This window comes from Toxotes jaculatrix, chromosome 21 (assembly GCF_017976425.1).
Source record: "Toxotes jaculatrix isolate fToxJac2 chromosome 21, fToxJac2.pri, whole genome shotgun sequence".
Lineage (NCBI taxonomy): Eukaryota > Metazoa > Chordata > Actinopteri > Toxotidae > Toxotes > Toxotes jaculatrix.
Window position 1 is genome coordinate 1636219 of NC_054414.1, and position 22370 is coordinate 1658588.

Genomic DNA, 22370 nt, shown 5'->3' on the forward strand with positions numbered 1-22370 from the left:
TCTTTTTGGGTCCAAGGGCCACAGACAGTTTGTGAGACGAGCCCCAAACTCTGAATTCAAGCCACAGTACACAGTGAAGACAGTGAACCATGGTGGTGCAAGCATCATGATATGGGCATGTTTCTCCTACTATGGTGTTGGGCCTATTTATCGCATACCAGGGATCATGGATCAGTTTGCATATGTCAAAATACTTGAAGAGGTCATGTTGCCTTATGCTGAAGAGGACACGCCCTTGAAGTGGTTGTTTCTACAAGACAATGACCCCAAACACACTAGTAAACGAGCAAAGTCTTGGTTCCAAACCAACAAAATTAATGTTATGGAGTGGCCAGCCCAATCCCCGGACCTTAATCCAATCGAGAACTTGTGGGTGTCATAGTCAGGAAATAATGTCTTGTTTTGTTTTGTCCTGTGTTCATGTTGTCTCGTGGGATTTGCTTTTATTTTGAAATGTGTTCTCCTTTTGTTTCAGGTGGCTTACCCTTCCTCTTGTTTCCCGCCTGTGTGATTGTTTTCCCCGCCCTAATTGTTTCCACCTGTTTCCCCTTACCTGGCGTGTATATATATAGTCTGCGTCTCCCCTTGTCCTGTGCCAGTTCGTCTTGTCTTTATGTCAGCGAACCAGCGTTTTTTTGCCCCATGCTACCATCCCCTTGTCAAGCCAGGTTTTGTATTTTGTTGTTACTTTTCCATGTTAGAGCTACTGTTTTCATTGCTAGATTTTCCTTTGTTACTTTTAGTCATTGTGCCTTTTGTCCTCATGAGTGATTTTTTTTGTTCTCACGTTATCTCGTTGCCTCTTTGAGTGATTTTCAGTTGTACTTTGTAATAAATTATTGTTTATTTTGTACTTTGTCTTCGAGTCGTGCATTTGGGTTCAGGTCCAAGTACAGCCTTAACAGTGGGGTGATATCAAAAATGCTGTTTCTGAAGCAAAACCAAGAAATGTAAATGAATTGTGGAATGTTGTTAAAGAATCGTGGAGTGGAATAACAGCTGAAAGGTGCCACTAGTTGGTTGACTCCATGCCACACAGATGTGAAGCAGTTATAAAAAAAACTGTGGTCATACAACTAAATATTAGTTTAGTGATTCACAGGATTGCTAAATCCTAGAAAAAAAAAACGTTTGTACAAAATAGTTTTGAGTTTGTACAGTCAACGGCACACACTGCTATTTTTATTTAAAAAAAAAAAAAAAGAGCTCAGCTTCAGGTTTCAGGTTGGTCTTTAATCTAACATGAGAATTTTCTGCTTCCTTCCTTTGTAGTATGTTGATCAGCTCCACAGGCCACATTAAGGTCGCAGATTTTGGACTGTCAAAGATTGGCTGGGTGAACACGGCAAGAGACATGGATCATCGATGAATTGAGGAAATTGTCAGAGAGTTCACTGACACAGAAGTTAGTCTCTTCTTTACTCCATTTGTTTAAAGTTGTACTTAACCAGTTTTAGTGTATATGCTTTGCAGTGCTTGTCAGTCATTTTCTGTTTCCTCCCCTTGTCCATCTCGTCCGGCAGATATCACGTACTCCACCTTTCATCCCCCCAAGGGGTGATCCTGAAGCTGGGCTACGGGAAGCCTGTGGACTGGTGGGCTGTGGGCGTTATTCTGTCTGAGTTCCTGGTAGGCTCCACCCCCTTCTCTGGACACACAACAGACAAAATCTTTCATCAGGTCGTCAAAAGTAAGAATCTTTTGTTCAACTCGTTATCTCCTCCTCACATGCAACAGTTCTGGATAAATATGAATTCTGACTATGAATTCACTCTCCCTCTGTAGGATTTAACTTGTCCATAAAACTCTGACATGTAGCTTTCACTTCTTGTTTATTTTGGATTTGTAAAATTTATCTTTATGCTGTGTCGATGATGAGGAAGAATTCTGTCAGTCCCTTTGGTGGAGTCTGTATTACTTGATCAGATGACAGATGATTGCCGTGTCCATTTGGTCCTCTGAGTTGGTAGCATTATGGTTATACCTACAGGTGCATGGTCAGAGATCACAGCTGGATTATTATGGAGTTTAACATATTTTTAACATCTTTGGTTTCAGATAAGGTGGTACGTAGTTTTTGTTTTTTTTTACATCCAGTGAATTTTGAGAAAATGTGGATTCTTGATCCATCATTGGTAAGCAGGCCTCTTGGTCTCGCAAGGCGCAGGATCAGCTCTTTTGTTTGAAAGTGATGGAGCGTTCGTTGTTGGCCTCTCCTGGTTTTGGGGCTGAGCTCCTATGGGCTCTGTTTTCTGTTTCCTACCCTCTCTTTGCTATTTAGGTAGCCTTGTGTGACATAGGTGGTCACATATGCCTTAATGAGCTTTATATCAAAGTCTGAGTAATTACAAGGTTCATGATATGTGAATTAATTTAGTATTTTTCAGGACCTGTGGCAGACACATCTACTCCTTGAGCGTTGCCCCATCAACTTTAATTTTTGTGACCGCCAGTTGGCGTCACCGGGAGTTGTTATCGCTGATGTGAGTAACAGTCTCATTACTTTTACATTTATTCTCAGCTAGCTTTAAATAAAATCCGACGTCACGGATCCTGGCCCCCAGGAGTGCATTAGACAGAGCCGCCAGTGATCAGAGTTGGTTTCTCAGGGGGTGTGTTGCTTTACCATAAAGTTCTGGTACAACGCCCACATTGCTGCAGAGGGGAGGCAGAGCAGCAGAGAGACTTTGTGATGAACTTGTCAAGCAAATTAGGAATAATTAATCTTGAAGAGCTTGAATCTTTTGAATGTTTGTACAGCATATCATGTAGGCAGGTGCAGGGAATAGACCAGCTTAGCAGGAAGACAGGCCAGGTCTGCAGGCTTCTGTAGGGCTTCAAAATAGGTCATGTTCACATCAGGGACATCTGCATAATTTTTATGACTTCTCTGCTGCTGAAGTGGTTCAGGCCAGTGGCCTGTGGCTGTGGAGGGAGAGCGCTGTGTGGGGGATGGGATGGATGGATGGAGGAGACCTTTATATGAAGCATTATCATTATCAGAGATGCTGAGATGCAAACACAGGAACTGACTGAAGACTTTTCACCTCAACCTGTTTATGGACAAAATCTTTTACTCATACAAATCGTTGGACTATAAAGATTTAGCGTTGAGAACTGAACGACTGTACATGTAGTTGTTTTTTTAACCAGAAAGTGATGTGTTTGACTCTGTCTTACAGTCCTGTACAAAGAGAGAACAATGACTCGTGCAGTGTATCACAGGAAATCTTTATTTCTAGTGGAGACAACACACAGTGCTCGTATTGATACTCCCTTTGTCTTACAAGGTGTGCACTTGTTTCTTTACACTGTTGAAAATCCACAATAGACGTGAGAAAAAAAATAATAATAATAATGCCACATTAAAATGGTTTCATGCTTGGACAGCATCCTTCAGTGTCAGGTGATCCCTGTCCTCAGCCTGGGAAGACGCTTTGACCTGTCGCACCACTGGGACACAACAACACATGACATGTACACAGTCATCAACATCAGGCTGAAGGTCAGGTGTCCTTTGATGATCACACCTACAGTACATCAAACTGGGACATGTTGACATATAAGTGAACATATGTGTTTAACCTACGATATATAACAGAGTGATATGACTCATCCCTCTTTAGATGTAAAACTAGTTTCCATATGAAGGCCTAATTATGGCCGAGGGAAATTCCAAGGAAGAGTGAAATTCCAAATATGACCCTAAATACCATGAGCCAGAGAGGTGTTTCATCAAGAAGGCTCAGAAAAGTATTTTTAATGTTTATGAGTTGGACTTAAGAAAGCCTAGCAGTCTAAACCAGGATTAAGATTCAGAAAAACAAAACAAAAAAGAAAAAAACATGACATGTCTCACTCCTGTGTCCTCCAAAGGGACACGTCGAGCACAGAAAAGATTATTTGCAAGCAAAATGATATTATAGAGATATGATTATCATGCAAAAGATTAAAGAGAGCTGACCCCATGACAGCCATGATGATCACAGGTGAGAGCTTCATAAAAAGTTAGTAAGTGGACTTTGAGTTAGGCTATTTCTGAGATCAAGAATGAACTTTACAGGATTAAGCTGTTTTTATAAAATTAACCCAGGGCTAATGTGATCAGCCTTATTCATGGCATGACTTTAAAGTTATAGTTCCCTTTCCCAGTTCTCATTCCCTTTCTTTCTGAATGAGAAGAATGTGATGAGGGGCTTAAGGTCTGTGTGATATGTACAGATCTAGAGTTGAAAGCGGCGGGGGGGGGCTGCAAGTCCAGCTCTGTCAGAAATACACCTTGTTGAATTTGTACACCAACAAAATGGAAAAATGAGAGTTGGTGGTTTTGGGGGGGGGGGTTACATGGTGTTATTACTTTTTGAGCCTGGCTTGCGGTTTTCCTGTTTCCTAAGCTAGGCTAATCACCTTCGGGCACTAGCTCTTTACTTGGCGCACAGACATGAGAGTCTCATCAATCCTCTCACTTAAAGAAGGCAAAGAAGAGTATTTCCTACACTGAAGAAACACCAACCTGAGAATGAAGCTTAGGTCACATCAATTCACAATAAAGAAGAATGATTTTCAAGCCCTAAAGCTCAGAGCTGATGCTTTAAACTAAAGATAAGAGCTCTGGATTTAATGTAGGAGATGACTGTACGCCATGTCAAGTTGGGATAACTTGAACTTGAACTTTTGGGGAAGAACTTGGAGAAGCCTGTTACTCTGGGTTAACACTGATCAGGCCTGAATTGAAACTAAACCTGACAAAGAACAAGCTAATCACAGTAACCTAAGTCTGATTTATTAAACTTCTTTACGAAACAGAAAACAAAGTGTGGTTTCTGGACGTAAGCCTGGTTTGACTGGTAAAACACCCCTCTGGAGAAAACATATGGACGTTTCTGGAAACCCCTTGAAAAGATTGCTGATGAGCTTCTAAAAACCTGAGTTCAAGTTTGTAAGCCGCTACAAACAATGTTGAGTGAGTTGTGTGTAGTTTCTCATCACAGTGAAAACTGGCACATAGTTTTGGCACTGCACAAAGTTTGTGCTTTGTAGCACATTGCACTTTTCTTTTGAATTATTATCTCACCAAGTGAGGGTCACTATACTACATACTAGTGCAATAATTGTCAGACAAGAGTCTCTTTGACTCTATTTGGCAGCATACATTAAGTGTCTCCATAGAAAATCCTTCATAAATTTATCTTTAACAATATATTCATAAATGTAAAATTCTGCAAGGGTGGATCCATAATGACAAATACACTTAGCACAAACACACCACATCTGGATGTACCTACTCATGCACTGTTGCACACATAAAAATCACACATGCTCGCACGATTCGAATCTGATTTCCACGTGCAACTCATATTTAAAATGATACCGTGTCTAACAATGCCATTAGAAATGTAATTAACAAATATAGATCTTTAGAAAACAGATCAATCCAAGTATTAAAGGTGCAATCAGTGATACTTCCTCTTTGCATAATATTGACCGCATTTTGGATCAGGTCTAATTATCCTTAGGTCTATTTGGATCAGATCTCATTTTCCTTAGATCACATTTGGATAGCCCCCACACCCCCCCATCCCCCCAGGTCAGTTTTGCATTGTGTCCAAACCCTTAAGGAATAATCAGAGGTTTGAACTCGTGAAGACCTCCGTGCAGGAGTATTCCTTGTACCTGACCTGCTCGTCTTTGGACAGTAGGAAGATTGTGGAGCAACTGATTCAAACACAGGGAGAACATACAAAGTCCACACATAAAAAAAAAACAAAAGACCCAGCTGGAAGTGATGGGCTTCGAAGTCTTTGAACCTTTTTGCTGAGACATAAAGAGCCATACAAGACTGACTGCAACTTTAAACTGCATGGAACAAAAAAATGAATTCATCATGAACCTTTGTTGTGTTTGAATAGTCCTTATAAAAGCTGATTTGCAACACACAAAGATAGCTTTGTCATAAAGGGTTCTGAAATATGATCAAGATACGAGGCCCCCCCGCTAAAAGCTCAACCTGTAGTTTAAGGGCAGAGCTGAAGGCAGTGAGACCCAAACACTTAGGGAGGAATTTGATGTTAGGGCTGCTGTAAGGTCTGGAACATACAAGAAAACTATACGGTGGTTTCATTCTTCCAAGGGCCAGTCCGTATGTTTCTTGTGGCATCTGAACCGAACAGGCTGTCTTCCTGCAGGCTCCTGTTGCGGCCGATGGTGCCTCGCAGGCTGACGGTGGCATGCTGCCGAGGCAGAGTGTTTCTTGGGAAACCTATCTGCCCCACCTCTGCACAGAGATTATCCTTCTCTTTGTCTCTTGTCTTCAACATGCAGCCGTAAGCGTCAGGGTCTTGCTGATACTGCGAAGTGAAGGGATCAGGTTTCTCACAGCAGCTCGTGGTGGAAGAATGATCAGCTGAGCTGTACATGTGCCACTGGCAGGTGTGGACCCCATGAGAAGGCAGGAGGAGGCTGTGACAGGAACTGATGCTGTCATGCATGTTGTGCGTGTGGTTGTGGCAGGAGGTCATTGAATCTTGTACACTGTGGCAGGAAGTCTGGCGTTGCAACGAAACCAGCTGCTTATCCAAATGAGGGCTGGGGCAGGGGAGCTGGAGGTCTGGATGCGGGCTGCTGGAAACCAGTGGCGAGCCTTCAAGGTGGTGTGCAGCATGAGGGCTGTCCAGGTGGGAGCTGTGCACACTCCCATCCATACTGGTGGAAGTCATGTGGGAACGGTAGTCCTGGAGGCACGGGCGTGGGCGGTTGAAGGAGCGTGACTTTGTTCTGTCGGTAAGACAGCTCTGTAAGGGCAGAACGGGACGAGGGAGTTCGTCCGGAAGTGACTGTGGACGTGGCGAGGGCACCCGCTCAGTGAGAGGTGAGAGGGGGGCTGTGGTAACAGGACTCATCACAGCCACACAGCATGGACCTGTGTGATTGGGTGTGGGGCTCTGGGGAGGTGGTGTCATTTTGTGGTAAGAACTCTGCACAAGCTGAGGAGAGAGCAGCGGCTGCTTGCCTGAGCATGGAGACTTCAGGTGGCAGTGGGGCTGATGGAGCCCCTGCCTCTGGTTCTGTCCATCCTCGTTCCCGTCTTCTGTCTTGGACTTGGACGGGCAGCAAGCCCACCAGCGGTGCCACACGTCATCACGTTTGGCGCAGTGCTGGATGAGAAGAAAGAGTCCCAGAGTGACGCAAAAAGCTCCGTACAGGCAGCTGAATATCATGTCCAGGAAATGTCCCAGTGATACTGCCAGTCCTCCTAAAGCCCAGGTGGCCAGGAAAAGAAAAAGGGTGAAGGCTGTGGCCCGGAGCTGAGATTTAAATGAGTGCTCATTGGCCAGCACTGATACACCTGTAGCAAATGGTGGACAGTCCCCAGCAGGTCCAGAAGATCCGCCAGAGTCTGTGTGGCAGTGATGGTTTGATTCACTGGACGACAGCTGCTGCTGCTCCTCACTCAGAACTTGCAGCTCATACTTCCTCTCTGGGTGGCGTTTGAGCTGGATGTAGGTGCACAAGAAGTACACAGACATGACTAAGACCAGAAGTGTCATGGGGGCATAGAAACCTCCCAGGCTTGGTTCCCACGCCATCCAGCAACTGAAGAAGACACACAGAGACACAAATATTTTGTTTATTTGGCAATGAATGAAAAACGTGCTTGTTTAGAAATAATGAATACTTACTACAAAGCGTCGTCCCGGCTGCCGTAGTTATCCATACCAAATGCTGCTGTAACTCCAACAATTATGAGAGGGATTCCATCACTGACCAGATAAAATCTGTCCAAAAGAAAAGGACAGTATCTCATCAAGATCAACTGACCTCTACAATTTGTGGTTTTAGGCTGAGCTACATGCTCAGACAATTCACAAGCTGGCCATTTTTAACCAAGTTAGTGATGTGGTCAGTCTGTTGGAGGGTTGGGCCACCCCACTGGTCCAGACTCTAATTCATATTCCCACTTCCATCAGTGTGAAGTGTCTGTGATCTGCCATGTTTAGGTCTCTCCACAGATGTTTTATGGGATTTAAATATGGGCTTTGTCTGGTTCACTCAGCGACAGTCAGGAGACTTGTCCCGAAGTCACTGCTGAGAGGTGAACCGTCCCCCTCAGTCTCAGGTCTCTGCCTCTGGGAGAGGTTTTCTTCAAGGACCTCTCTGTATTTGGAAGATTTAATTTAGTAAAGTCTGAAATAAAGTTGTAGCCGCTTTAAGAAGTAAACCTTGATTCGCTGGGACATGAGGTCATCAGCTACAACCAGTAAATGATCCAACATTCTCTTCTATGTGATGAAGTGACTCAGTTGTAAGATTTGTTCAACTTTAAATTCTTCTCAGTCATTTCACACTGACCAAACGCCTTCACAGCTCCTCACAGTCATAGTGGCTGATCTGAATCAGTTGCTGCAAACAAGGTAAGCGTGTAGGCAAGTGTGGGTGAGTATTGTGGTTATGACTTTTTGCAAGTCTGCCATTGTGCAAGGTCACTCAAGGACCAGCTGGCTTTACCAGGATCTTGCAAAAAAAAAAAAAGAAAGACATCCAAAGACACAAGCATCACTGCTTTAAGCCTTTTTTGTGCAGCACAGTTTAGCATCTTCTCTCATAAAATTTTGCTGTTAATTGGTGATTTAATCAGAACTATATGCAGCCCTGTTGTTAACAAAAACATTCGTTTACTATCTCATGGGTCTACCTGAGGATGGTTGGTTTGGTGCGAGTCTGGGCCAGTCCGTTCCTGTCCTGGGCCTGAAGCGGGTCTTTGGACACATCTTTACAGATGTTCCTCGCAGTAAACGTCAGCCATAGCATGGTAGACAGCGAAGCATAGTGGAGCACAATGCCAACCTGACACAGATGAAGACGTGAGCACACATCATCAAAAGTAATATGAGTTCAAATTAGCATGTGTGTAAATGAGAGTTTTGTACATGAATCTGAGGCAGACAGGTAATACTCCAAACTGTGCTCTATCCTATTATATTTTTGCATCATGCTGCTCACTGAATGATCATAATGTTCAGAAAATGGCAATCAAATGAACAGGTCCAGAGAAATGCATCATAGTATGTCTACTGAACCAGCTCTGCTTTGCTTAATTAAATTCTTTTCGCACTGGTGCCCTGAACTGCATTCATATTATCATCATATTTAATCCACTTTGCATAGAAACGCTGCAAAACTATGCAGATACAGAATCCTCGAGGCCACGAGAAACCTGATCTAAAAATAACTTTAGTTTTACTTCTGCTTACTCGTCATTAATAGAAGAAAATAAAAACGACCCCAGGTTTCTTTTCAGCTCTGTGACCAGGCTGACAGAGAGTCACAGCTCTGGTGAGCCATGTGTTCCTATAGCTCTCAGCAGTAATGACTTTATGAGATTTTTTTTACTTCTGAGTATCAGGAACATTATCTGGACACGTTGGACCCCACCAGAGACGCAGGGTCCGAGCCAGGAAGACCGGCTCACAACTGGGAAAAAGCAGTTACAAGACCGTGTGCTAACAGATGCTGCATCCTTGGTCTTGCAGGCTCCTTCTCTCTCTCTCTCTCTCGACCAACAACTGAAAAAATATAACCACACTTATAAAGTAAAAATCACTTACAATCTGACACACAAAAGGCAGGTTGATCTGATTGATGCCTCCGGCAAAAACTCCAAACGTTAGTCCTGTGTGAAAGAGGAAGTTGAGGAGCGTGTGCCAACCGTTCCTGCTGATGCGGATCACGCTGTAAAAAAAAAATGAGCAGCTGAGTTTAACGAATGAATAAAGTGAATGAATATGAAGATGATAATGCTGAACTGAACAGCACAACATAAACCTCAGCTTAAATAAGTAGGATCAGTCCACCTTACTGCTAAACCTACATGTCATATGTGTACTGAGAGAACTGTTGTGTGCTGTAATTATTCTTCTTGTGCCCACTGACCCTCAGGTGAACTCTTCCTGATGTGACTTCACAGTAAGAGATTAAATCCACTGTCCTTGTTCTGTGCTACTGTGAATACTCAAGTTGGGGTGAAGCTAATATGAGGTTTGAGCAGCCTGAGGTACTAAGCGCTCAGACTGAAACCAGTCTTGATCAAACCCGTGCAAGGGGCAGTGTTGAATGTTAGATCCAACACCAAAATACTGCACAGGTGTTCAAGATACCACGAGACAAGAAAATGTCCATGTACGGAGACCTTTAAATCAACCAAAAACCCTTTCAACGTCCACACTGACATGTGCCTACTGTATTAAGATAGACTTGGAAAAATGTGAAACAGTCCTTTAAACAAATGTTCTTCTCACCTGTGGTGGACAATATAGGTCATGATTGAGACAAGCAGACAGAGCAGCATGACTGCAGTGCAGGCATACACCACTGGATGCAGGTAGTCCCCGGGGTACGGTGGGAAGGACAACACTCTCTTCAAATCCTGCAGAAGGACAGTTTCCACACAGAAACAGTGTAGAATATGGAGTCATTGTTTAAAATCTATTAGATCCAAAAGAATGGACAATAAAAAGCAAAACACACAGAGGGATTTTATGCCCATGTTCAATGAAAAAAACAGTGCAGGGTGGTTTGAACTTGCGTGTCCAGATGGTCCTGTACTGATCTAATCAGTCAGGACCTGGATGAGGAGGGTGCTGGTGCATTTTGTCTGCTGTACGCAGTCATTTCCAGAGTGAGATACGATGGTTATACATCATCTACATGTGTTACGTTTGGAGCAGCAGTCACAGTGTGGTTAGCCTCGCTTGGCAAGAAAAGGCTGGAAACAGCTCATCTAGAACTTTCCATGGCTCAAAAATACAATACACCCAGCAGCACATCTAAAAGCCCACTGAATAACACAGCCTTCACAGACTCAAAGTAATTAAACCCTCATTTAATGGAAACAGAACTATGTATTTTTACCCCTGCACTGCAGTGTATATGTGTAATAAACAAACCGACGAAAAGAACGCTCGTAAAAGAAAAAGAGCCGTTTCCCTCTGTGCATACAGACAACGCCGCTGCAACAACGCTGCCGTGCGCCATCAGGATCCGCAGCATCCAGCTTCACTCATGCTCGTCAGAATGACTTACACGAACCCTGGAGACTCGCTGCTGGAGGCTGAAATGCGCTGCATGTTTCCAAAACCCTGCACAATTACTCAAGTCTCTTTCACTACGAGTGCATTAATGAAATCTCCTGACAGGGTCGACAAACATACAACTGAACCTCTGGAAAAAAAAACAGCCCCCTGTGCGTTTAAGTGTAATGTAATGTTTTTTTTTTATTATTCTTATTCCAAATCCAAGACTTCACTGACTTTCTCCACTAGAGCTGTGAATCTTTGATCTGTGTTCAGTAAAGACATAAATGTTTCTAATTGCTGAATCGACAGATGTGCACAGCTGGATGCTGCGCCAGGTGCTACGCTGGAGCAGGAAAGCTGCAGATCTGGAACAGGTGTGTGCTTGTAAAGGTTCTGATGGCTTTTCTAAATGCATAATACACTTACCAAAGACAATGTATACAGTTTATAGTAGTAGTAGCCTAGTGCGTGCTGTTTGTCCCCATATGTCTGTTTTCTCTGTCCGTGTGTGTGTGTGTGTCAGGTCAGAGGGTGGGGACCTCACATTTCCCGCCCACTCACCTGCACACCTGTTATGAATCCCGTCATCATTCCACCTACCTGCAGGATGTATTTAAGACCAGTTCTTCAGCCCATTCATCAAAAGTTTGTCTGACCCTGTTCATGGTGGACATGTTGGCCGACCTAGCTGTTACATTACTATCTGTTTGTTTGGATTACTCATGTCTGTTGTCTTACCTGCCCTAGGATCTCCAGTCATTTACCTCCCCTGACCGATCAAGCATCTACTCACCTGGTTTCTGGAAACGTGCTCCCCAGCTCTGTCCTTAGGAAAGAACTGGACTCACCTCCTCACCATGTCCTCCTCCTTCAGACCTCAGCCTCACTCGTCTGCCTGCCGTTGCCTGCCTGAGGTCTCTGCGTTTGGGTCCAGTCTTAGAAACCCTGCTCTGGTATATAACCTCTACAGTGTCTAAAGAGACGTCACCTCCCCTCAGGTCAGGTAAGACTCCTTCTAAAGCTTTAAACTTCAGAGCGGACGGTGGCCTGTGCAGAGTCCAGTCACTCCTCCATGCTCAGCTATTCTTATGCTATGTGTGCTCGGACACACGGGTGTGAGTGAGTCCTTGATCTGGTAATTCTTGCTCCTTTTATGGCAAAAACAGAGACAAACTAGCTAAACTTTGCGAACTCAGCTCATATTTCAAAACCTGGTATTTTTTCTTTTTTGGTGATGTTTATAATCTCTGCAAAGGAGACTCACTATCTGACTGAATGTAAGTGCGTTAATTATTATTCAGCCAAGTTCGGATGACTTAGCTGTGGAGGCAGGGGTGTGGAGGATGCTTAGAGAAAGTGATTCATGTATAGTAAGTGATGTTTATCTCCTGGACAGGTTTAAGCGTTCCCTCTGTGTTAAGAGGTAAAATGTGCCTTAAAACAACAGTTCGGCCCTCTCCTCCTTCCTTCCTTTCACTGGAACGCACTCTCGCATGTGCATAATTCAAGCTGAAGATTCTTGCGGAGGCAGAAATCAAGAGCTAACTTGGCTCCGTCTTTACGACAGCGTCAACTCGCTGTTCCTTTGTGTTCCGAGGCCTTGTATTTTAGAGACACTGTCATGTCTTCCTCCTCTCATCTCTCTCTCTCAGGGACAGCATGCGCTCTCATCACGCTCCACTGAACGACCCATCTATTGGACAGAGCATGACTGATTAAATCCTTTTGCGGATCCTGTAATATGAAAAACTACAGGCGTGTGCACGCGCGCACACACACACACACACACAGCGAAGCGGAGATCTGTGTGCACTACACTCCACTTATCTCAGATGAACGACCACGCGCTGTGTCACGACGTAAGATTTTCTAATTAGGCTTCTTTGTTCTGATGCCTGTGCTTATGTGTAAACAGGCTCTTCACCAGCACACAACTGTTACAGATTAAAGTTTATTTAAAAAAAATAGTAATCCTTGCTCCTAAATACCTTTTTTTTACACTGAATGCTAGCTGGACCTTGATTGATGAATCAGCCGATATTAACACCAACCAACCGACAAGAGTGGGTGACTGCCTCAGGGCCCCAGAGCTGTTTTGTTGGCTGGTCCAGTAGCTTCGGAACCACCCTCTACCCACACCCTTCACCCTCATCGGGTTCTCAAACAGAAGAACCAACATTCACACTCACTTTACGCTGTGATTGGTGTGCTGTGCAGAGGTGGCTTAAAAAAAAAAACATGCGGGTCAAACCCTGCAGCAGAGGCTGAAATATGCTAACTTTTAGCTCCAAAAACAATGGATACTATATTTCCCATAATGCAACTCCAAATTGTTTTTCCAACACCCCACCCTTCCTGCTAATTGTCCATGTTTTGCAAACCCCAGCCCTCCGGTATATATATGCAGCTTTTCTGTTAAAACTCTGAGTCAGAGGCACAGCTCATTTCTGCCCTGGGGCCCCTCGTGTGCATTGATGGGGGCTCTGCTGAAGGACCCCGCAGCCAACAGTTTAGACTAACAGACTCCAACCTCAGTATTAAACCCCAGTGATACCAATGACAAATGTGATGTCCTGTTGACTTTACATATCTGCAGTGTGATTTCAGACAGTCTTTGGACTCTCTGATGTATGTTCATGTCTAACAGTCAGCTGAGACATATTATCCTCAAAGTTTCCCCCTTAACCTGTGACTGGAATGGAAACTATGCTCCATGTAGCCCCAGTATCACAAATTCACTCCACTGAAGCTCACTGTGAGTTACTATGTTATTATTAGCTCCATACCCTCAGCTCCACTTTGGCAAAAACACCATGTAGCCACAGACCATCTGCACACACACAGGCAGCCATGAAAGTAGTAATGTTCACTAAAGTGTGCAAGTCATAAAATAATAATGAACCCTATAATAACTCACCATGAGCCTTAGTGGAGTTACACATCAGTTGTGAAGCTCTGGTCTCTCCCGGAGGCCCCTGCTGCCTCTATACCCTGCGCCCTCCGGGTCCATGTAGAGGATGGTGACCTTTTTTTTTTTTTTTCTTTTTTTTTTTTTTCTAAATCAGCCTGGTGGTCTTTGTCCAACACTGGTGGTCCTCTGCCTGCTACTCCTGCGGCGGCTGCAGGAGCAGCGGTGACGGGCAGCCACGGCCTCCCGGTCCCGGCTCCATCCGCACGGCAGAGCTGGAGGAATCAAAGCAGGAGATTCATCATGTCTCTGCGTCGCTATAGACCTAGACTGTCCATCTGTCTCCCAGCTGAGTGTCGGCGCTGGGATGAACCACGTTCATCTTTTTTTACTATTATTTTTTTTACGACAGGCAAAAAAAGTGATCCTGGTTTATCCGGTAGCCTCGAACAACAAACGGATTTCATTCATTTTCAATAGAAAATGAACAATTACTCACAAATATGTTCATGGTGGCAAAGTGGATCAGATCCACATCCTGCATGAGGAAAAAAAAACATGTATGAACAATATTCTGAGAGCAGAAGAATCCTGAGTTACCTGCGGTGGTGTCTCCTCCACAGCTGAGTGCGAACCAGACGCTGCTCAATCCAGGTCAGTGGAGATAGTGGCTGCGCTCTATTTGCCACTGTGGATGTCCCGCATGTTACGTAGAGAGAAAGAGGGGGAGAGAAGAGAGAGAGCGAGGGGGGGTCGTGAAGTGGAGTGGAGGCGGTGAGTGGGCGGAAGGAAGGCGTGACGTGTCATCCATCAGCTGATCACCAAAGAGCCGCAGGTTGTGGCAGCGATGGAGGGATGTTTGAAGACTAGAAGAAAGGCGAAGGTCTGTTCAAGACAGGGATGCAGGATGTGTCAGGAAGTCACTAAGACTTTATGTTATCAGTCAACAGATCCTCAATGAATGGATGTGAATTAATACCTGGGATCAGGTTCCATTCTGAGGAGGATTTCAGAGCCATGCCCTGTGATCAGCCTCTCTAACAGCAGGACCTCTCCTCATAGAATTTTTTTTTTATGTACAAGCTTGTACATGTACATGTCAGGTCTGAAGTGATGACAGTCATGAATAAGGCATGATGAACCCTTCATGTGTCTTGTTGACTCTGTGTCAGTGCATTGGGGTGAACGATGGCAGCTTAAACAGCTCAGTCCTGAAGCACTTGGGTAATTATTAGGGAGATAGAAATAAATACATGTATAGTGATGCTTATAACAAACACCTGCTACGACTACTATCACCAATCATAATCATTATAATTTATAAATAATAAAACGAAAGGGTCCTGACAGTGGACTGAGATTGAGGCATCATCAGGGTCTGCTGATTCAGTTGTATTGTTATTGTCTTTTGCAAATATAATTATTAGTATGAACAGCTTCATACTGTTCATACAGTATGGTCCTCCTTGCGAAGCTCTATCTCCAGCAACCTTTCAACTGTTTTTTTCTGCTTCCTGGTCTGTTTTTTTGCATTTGGGTCCTAATGTGAACTGTTATAACAACTCTAGCTTTACAGAGTACTTCATTTTTATGTTACTTTATACTTTTACTCCACTCAGGGGCAGTCTTGGTGATCTGGAGCTTCTGTCAGAGTCCAGAGCAGCTGGTGGACGTATAATGTAAGAATGAAATGTGCACTGTTTGCCTGAATGTAGCTGTTTGTGCTGTTTTACAGTCAGTGCTCCTGAAGTTTGTCATTGTGTACTGTAGCATACATACACTCAGGAGCATGGGCAGTTCCTGCCCGAACTAATTTTCTATGTCCCAATTTAATTGAATATCAGTAGTCAGGGACCGACTGGACTGTGCGTGATTTGTGTTTGTTTACAGCCTACACAGGTCTGCTCAGTCAAGCCAGCGGCCAGTCTTTTCATGCAGCCAGTGTATGGAGGCCTGGAGCAGCCAACATGGACGTGTAAAAAGACTGAGGACTTATGGTAGAATGCAAACTGCAATGAATTCACACATTTCACACAATGGTAAGTGGACTGCATTTATAGAGTCTAGTCTTATCGACCTCTCAAAGTGCTCTATGCCTCATGAAACCGTACTATTTTACACATCATTCTGTTTGTTTAGAATGTGATCTCACCGAAAACCTCCCGATGTTTAAAATGGTGTGTATCTGTGTTGTGAATAATTGATGATCTGGAGAAGCTGTGCTGACGTTAGTGACATTACTGACTGGGTGAAGGGTTTTATATCCACAAAGACCTAAAAACACAAATTTGCTAGCACAGTGACACACTGAGCAAGAGAGAGCAGGAGGGGAAGAGAGAGAGAAGCCATCGCTAACTGCTAAGCTAACTAGCAGATGTGAACAGTGTGTAAAAAACTGTGGGATTAACAATAAAGTCGCTAAGTATCTAATGAGGTCTTGAGCACAGCTAGTGTAGATTTAAATGTACAACTGTAATGAAGAAAGTAGCTAATTAACCGGGTAGAGACAGAGCAGCAAAACAAGCTACCAATAACAGAAACGGCAATAGCAACCTCAAATGACACAACATGCTTACTGCAGCACAACAAACAATGACAATGGCTTTTAAATCTTTTATGAGGAAGGAAAGGGCCTTTACACACATCTTAGGCCACAAAAATACCCACACTATGTTTGTCAGTGAAAAACTGAATGCAAACATTAACATTACTGTTTTACAAGAAAGCTTCACAGAGCCCCTTTAAATGGCGGGGGGGGGGGGGGGGGGGGGGGGGGGGGGGGGATCTATATAGAACCTCGTAGCATTCATAGGGTTCCAGTTCTTACACTCAGGAAGGATTTCAGGCATTTGTTTGCAATGCAACAACTAATTTATTTCAGCAGGAAATATTTCTTTATGAAGACCTGAGGTCAGTGTTTTGGATTAGGGCTGCTAATGAGCTACTCTGTAAGAGTGATCATTTTACCAGTCATATCATACGTCAAATTGTTATTCTGATATTGTATGTCACCAATAGAGACTGTGAGACGGCCTTTATTAGGAAATTGCACCATTCTTCATAGCAAAGATTGACATATTGAACTTCTGCTTTATACAATAAATGTATACAGGTAGTCTGAAGTTTACAGTAACATCATTACTGTACCTTCCTGCACTGGGTTTACATCCAGGCTCAGGAGGACTTGTCACAGATGAGAACAGAGAGCCGGTAGATGTTCAGAATGACAACCAGAAAGTTTTTAATGGCGAAGAAGATCAGCATCTGGTGTACCACATTGAAGTAGATCATGACGGTGAGGCGGACCACCAGGAAAGGCCCATCCTGGATAAACAAAGCTTCCACAGTGCTCCAGATATCAGTCCTGATGTGAGAGATTCGAGACTGGGCAGGTTCTGAGAGGTCTTCTGAGGATGCTGCTAGAACTGTTGACACAAAGGAGAAAACACGTTTACGCCAACTACTGTAGATCAATTGTATCCTACAGTTTTAGGTCCTGGAACATAAACGATCCACATTTATCTATATCAGCTTTCTCAAAACACATGTAATACGTCTGTTACATATTATTACTGAATTCAATAAGTTACTGAAAGTACTGTAACCAGTCAGTCCCTGTTCAGACCAGGCATCAACATGTGTCTCACGCAACATGTGTCTCACGCAATCTGATCACAAGTAGACAAGTAAGACATCTAAGTACGTCAGTTCACACCTGGCACTAAAATGCGTCTCCATGTGCATCTGGGGAGACCACTTGTGATCACGTCTCTGACTTGTGTGTGTGTTACCTGAGAGATGCAGCGGAAACTGCAGCATGCTCCAGGTCCACACAGCCAGAATAATGTAGACCATGGGTGGACTGCTGTCCCTGTTTGATACACAAACACACTGTTTTGTGAGATAACAAGTTAAAGTACCACATGTAAAAGTTCTCATTATGAAAAATGTCCCATTTGACAATAATACATATTGTAAGATTCTAATTGTCGATGCATTAATGTGCTCATCCCTTCAATGTTGCAGCTGGAATGATTTTATATGCTGCTGGGATCAATAAAGTCTTAACCTATAATATAATCTGAACAGTAGTTGGAGTAGAAGTTTAAAGCAGCAGAAAATGGAAGCACTCAAAAAAAGTTTCATGACTGGAGAGTAATGGAGGGAACCCCCGCCCTGACTCACTTGATGTCAGACAGTGTTTCAGAGGTGAACTCCAGTATGTCAGCAGCCGTGCCCACAAAGATGAGCAGTAACTGGGAGAGCTGGTCTCTGCTCAGTTCTCCCGCGGCCGGCATCAGCCACTTCCCCAGTATCAGTAAGATGAGCAGGATCTGGTGCAAGGCCAGTATCCAGTCGTTGGCGCACACTGAAGACAGAGGGAGCTGTGCAGCGTGTGTGAAGAGGGCAACAAATCATACAGAGAAAATCTGATTGATGAGACGACATGGTCCCACTACACCCATGTAGTACACAATGTTTCATGCACATCAATCACAGATTCCGCCTTTAAAATATCATGTATATGTGTCTCAGGTGATCCGATCTCCAGTGAACGGCTCTAAGTACATCATTTCACACCTGGCATTAAAATGCCTCTTCATCTTTACTAGTTAACAACAGCCTGGTAGAAAAAAATATTTATTCATTGTGCTGCTCATAGGATGCTAGCAGCAACCAGCTACTTTTAAGGTAAATTTTGTCTTGCTTGTTACTCAAATCCATGGGTTGACCTTATGAATCAACCACTACACCTTAAATTTTGAATTTTATTTAGGTTCTTAATCTGTCTATTTAGTTGTATTATTTTGTATGTTATGTAAATATGTGCTGCTATGACAAACTAATTTAGTAAAGTTTATCTTTATCTTAAATGTCAATGTGACCACCCCAATTGTTTTTCTTGCATGCCATAGACTTTAGTGATGATAGAATCTTAATCTTAGAATTATATATGAATTTCAGATGGATTATGTGAACTATGAATATCCTGTTTCCTCGCTTAGACAAAAACAGAGTGTTGTTCTGGTGCACTCTGGCAGCTCTACACCTGTGACAGACTGGGTCTGTAGGTGGTCCTTCAGTGTGGCCCCATGCGACCCAGACCTCCTCCAATTATGGTCTCAGTGATTGGATCTCAAATCTGTCCTCAGTGCATCTTGGGTACCCTCACTCCTGCACTTGCAGCTGTCCACTTGTGATCAAATCTGATCTCTGTGGCCTGAACGAGGCCTAAGAGGAACTTACCACCACTCTGTTAAGTGTTTCAAGTCTTCAATTGTTTTTAAGTTTCACATCTAATTACATCCACCATCAGTGATGTAACAATGTACTGATATTCCCTTTAGTACACTTGTCCATCACTGCAGCAGGAGGCCAAGCTAAACTTCAAGGTTTTCAGAGGGGGGTGTTAAGTCCCTCTTTAAATGAATAATTCTTCATTTTGGGAAATACTAGTATTTTATACATTATACATTAAAGTGAAATGGTTTAGTGTGTGTGGTGTACCTATACCACAACAAATATTGAAGTACAAGGGAGGACGGCCAGTGATAACTTAATCAACAAAAGCGAGTCTAAAACAAAATATTGACAAAAAAGTGTTTTCTGATCTCATACCTCCTCACTTAAATGTAAACGTATGTCGTTTGTGGGAATTTAACATATTTTACATAATTTCATATACATTCAGTCATAAACATCATTCACTCGGGTGATTGTCATGAAAGCACACATTAGAAGAAGGTTGTGGGTAAAAGCTGGAGGAGGGTGAAAATGAGGGAAACTTGGTCGCAACACAGAACAGATTTCATGGTGCAGACTGGTCTTTTTATGTTCAGCTTGTTATTGTTTTTATTGAGGGTGGACCATTTCATTAAGGCGGCTGGCTCTGTGACTGTGCTCGGGTTATAAGGGGAAAAAAACACCCGCAAGCCTTACAACAGCCTCCTTGTGGTGAACCAGTATTCCCAAACCCTTTGCAGCATAAGGGCTCACTGTCTAGACATGTGAGAACATGCAAAAGCAAAAGCAAAAGTGCAGCAAATACTACACACAAAAACACAGCCTCTATTTTTTTCTCTCAGCCAAAAAAATAACTTTCTAGTAATTTACAGTGTTGAAAATTAAATTACACTATTAAAACACACAAGTAAGGTTTCACATTTACAGTGAAGTAAAACTCTTTCATGCTATACTACCATGACCAGATGATTATCATGTTTAACACACCTCTACCCTACAATACCCACGATTTGATAAATCCAACAGATTAAATGATTAATAAATAAATAAATAAATATGTTAAAATATAAGTTGCCTGAAAATTTTGAAAATTTTAAAATTTTTGTTTATTTTAACTAAAGTTAGATTCAGCAAAAGGATTGTTATGGATAACATAAATACTCTGAAACCTACCTTGTATTTCTTACTGTCAGCGCTTGAGTTCCCCCAGAGTCTTAAAAGACTCTTAAAGTTTTCGGATGAGTCGAGTTTATCACACTAGGAGGAGACATAGAAGTTAATACTTTCAGTTGATGCAACTCTGTGATATGAAGAACAGAAGAGAATAGGATCAAATAGAATTCATGGACAGTACCCTCGAGTCGGTGGCTTTGTTCTCCTGATGGTGAAGCTCTAAAATCCATAATGATGGAATGATACTGATGAGAAAGAGGAAGATAGCTGGAGAAAACCTGGAGGGAAAAGAAAACATCATTACACATGGTTAGAACTTTAATTCTCCTTACTGGTCTTTACAACCAACTTGTCACCTTCTATTTAAAGTTATTTATGTGAATGTTAAATATTAAATATTAAATATTGAATATATCATAACAGCCTGTAATAATAAATTCCAGTGCAGTTACTCATACCATTTATAATCATTACCCCTCCTTCGCCTCAGGGTCAGGATCATCTCAACCACCAGCGGCAGGTAGAGGATGGTAAGAAACCAGTAGAGTCCATTGTCCTTCACCCACACCACTCTCCACACCCCTATGAGAGAGATGAGAATAAACAGAGCCCTGGTCACCACGGCACAAACAAACTTGAAGAACATGATGTGGCGAGGCTCAGGAAGCACAGCGGAGGAGCTCCGGCAGTCCCAGCTGCAGCAGGGGGACAGTGGACTGAACACGTTCAGTGTTACAGACGGGAGGAAAAGGAAGCTGGGGCCCGCCTCCAAAGACCTGCTGGACTGCTATGTTTTTTTTTTTTTCTGTTCACTGTAGTGTTGTTCCAGCCTTGATAATATGACAGGTGCGTGTAGAGACATGCAGTTGTTGACTCTGAATCTTGAATCCTAAACTGTAAAATGATCAGTGTACTACATGCTTGTAAAATACGTCCTTAACGGATAAGTCTATGCCACATTTTGCTTCTTGCCCACGAGTCCCATGTGCACACTCAAACCAGTACTGAGTGACTCCTACTAACAAATACTGTGAGCTCCACTGTGTCCAAAAACTATTAAACACATCACTGAGTCACACTGTTGCACTGGCTGACGTGTTCCTTTCTCACCACAAACACACACATACAATGAAGTTTATTTTGTCTCAGTCCCACACACACGCTGTCCTGCTGCCCCAAAAATACAGAGCACCAAATGTGGATTAATCCACTGCTGAACATCGTCCCCAACAAATTCACTGTTTCCTCCTGTGTGAGCAGCATTTGTTGAAAACTACATTGAGCAGTTAATTAGCAGTAACAGGTTTTTTTTTTAATTTATTTTTTCCTCATCACCACGAGATGTGTGTATGCAGCCAGTTACACACTCTTATAAAACTAAAAACAACTGAGATTGAAGCTGTAAGACGAGCTTTTATGTTTGTTTTAAAGATTATGTTTCTCTGTCATGTCATGATGTGTGAGAGACTCTGCAGCTAATTGAGGTTCAAACCAGGACAGGGTGATGGATGATATTAAACAAATACATGCTAGGCAAGCACTGACTTGAGTAACGCAACACGGGAATTTTAACAGATTAGCCCTGAGGTAACCTGATTTACCTAACCTGAGTTCATTTTATGACAGCTGAGATGAGAGTTGCATAAACAGGTGAATCTCCTTAAAGAAAAAAAAAACAAGATAATTAATCAAAATTAATCATCCACAAAAACAGGTCCCTGTTGTTGTTGTTGAGATGATGGTATCTGACAAAGATGTTCATTTTTTAATGAATTTCGGAATTTCAGCATTAAAGTTATTATTCATCCAAAACATAAAATAAAATTAAAATTACTAAAATTAATAATAATAATAATAATAATAATAATAATAATAATAATAATAATAATAATAATAATAATAATAATAAATAATCTGACACGTGTCAACAGAAGGAACTGTGATTATCTTTTACGCTGAAGGGCTGTTGTCAA

At 42.7% G+C, this 22370-nt stretch overlaps 2 protein-coding genes across 2 annotated transcripts; both read right to left on the bottom strand.

Annotated features, from left to right (window-relative positions):
- Positions 1–6104: 6104 nt before the first annotated feature.
- adgra1a (adhesion G protein-coupled receptor A1a) lies at positions 6105–10429 on the bottom strand. Its single transcript, XM_041029211.1, has 5 exons — positions 10296–10429; positions 9606–9729; positions 8693–8844; positions 7680–7775; positions 6105–7593 (listed from the first exon to the last, which is right to left on the bottom strand). Exons 1-5 carry the CDS (start codon positions 10343–10345, stop codon positions 6105–6107), a joined length of 1911 nt encoding a protein of 636 aa, XP_040885145.1. The 5' UTR covers positions 10346–10429.
- A 6319-nt stretch (positions 10430–16748) lies between these two features.
- Positions 16749–21130, bottom strand: LOC121200922 (transmembrane protein 26-like). The gene is made up of 6 exons (XM_041066419.1): positions 20856–21130; positions 20579–20675; positions 20398–20481; positions 18166–18365; positions 17772–17851; positions 16749–17405 (listed from the first exon to the last, which is right to left on the bottom strand). Exons 1-6 carry the CDS (start codon positions 21041–21043, stop codon positions 17155–17157), a joined length of 900 nt encoding a protein of 299 aa, XP_040922353.1. The 5' UTR covers positions 21044–21130; the 3' UTR covers positions 16749–17154.
- Between the last annotated feature and the right edge of the window lie 1240 nt (positions 21131–22370).

What these genes read in the sequence shown, in the direction of transcription:
- adgra1a (XM_041029211.1), bottom strand. Translation starts at nt 10,345, where the DNA reads ATGCTGCTCTGTCTGCTTGTCTCAATCATGACCTATATTGTCCACCAC. An exon ending in TGCCTTTTGTGTGTCAGATT is followed by an intron (nt 8,845 to 9,605) that starts GTAAGTGATTTT and finishes CATCTGTGTCAG; the next exon opens with GTTGGCATTGTGCTCCACTA. An exon ending in ACCAAACCAACCATCCTCAG is followed by an intron (nt 7,776 to 8,692) that starts GTAGACCCATGA and finishes TCTTTTGGACAG; the next exon opens with ATTTTATCTGGTCAGTGATG.
- LOC121200922 (XM_041066419.1), bottom strand. Translation starts at nt 21,043, where the DNA reads ATGTTCTTCAAGTTTGTTTGTGCCGTGGTGACCAGGGCTCTGTTTATT. An exon ending in AGGGGTAATGATTATAAATG is followed by an intron (nt 20,676 to 20,855) that starts GTATGAGTAACT and finishes TTTTCCCTCCAG; the next exon opens with GTTTTCTCCAGCTATCTTCC. An exon ending in GAAACACTGTCTGACATCAA is followed by an intron (nt 17,852 to 18,165) that starts GTGAGTCAGGGC and finishes TGTATCAAACAG; the next exon opens with GGACAGCAGTCCACCCATGG.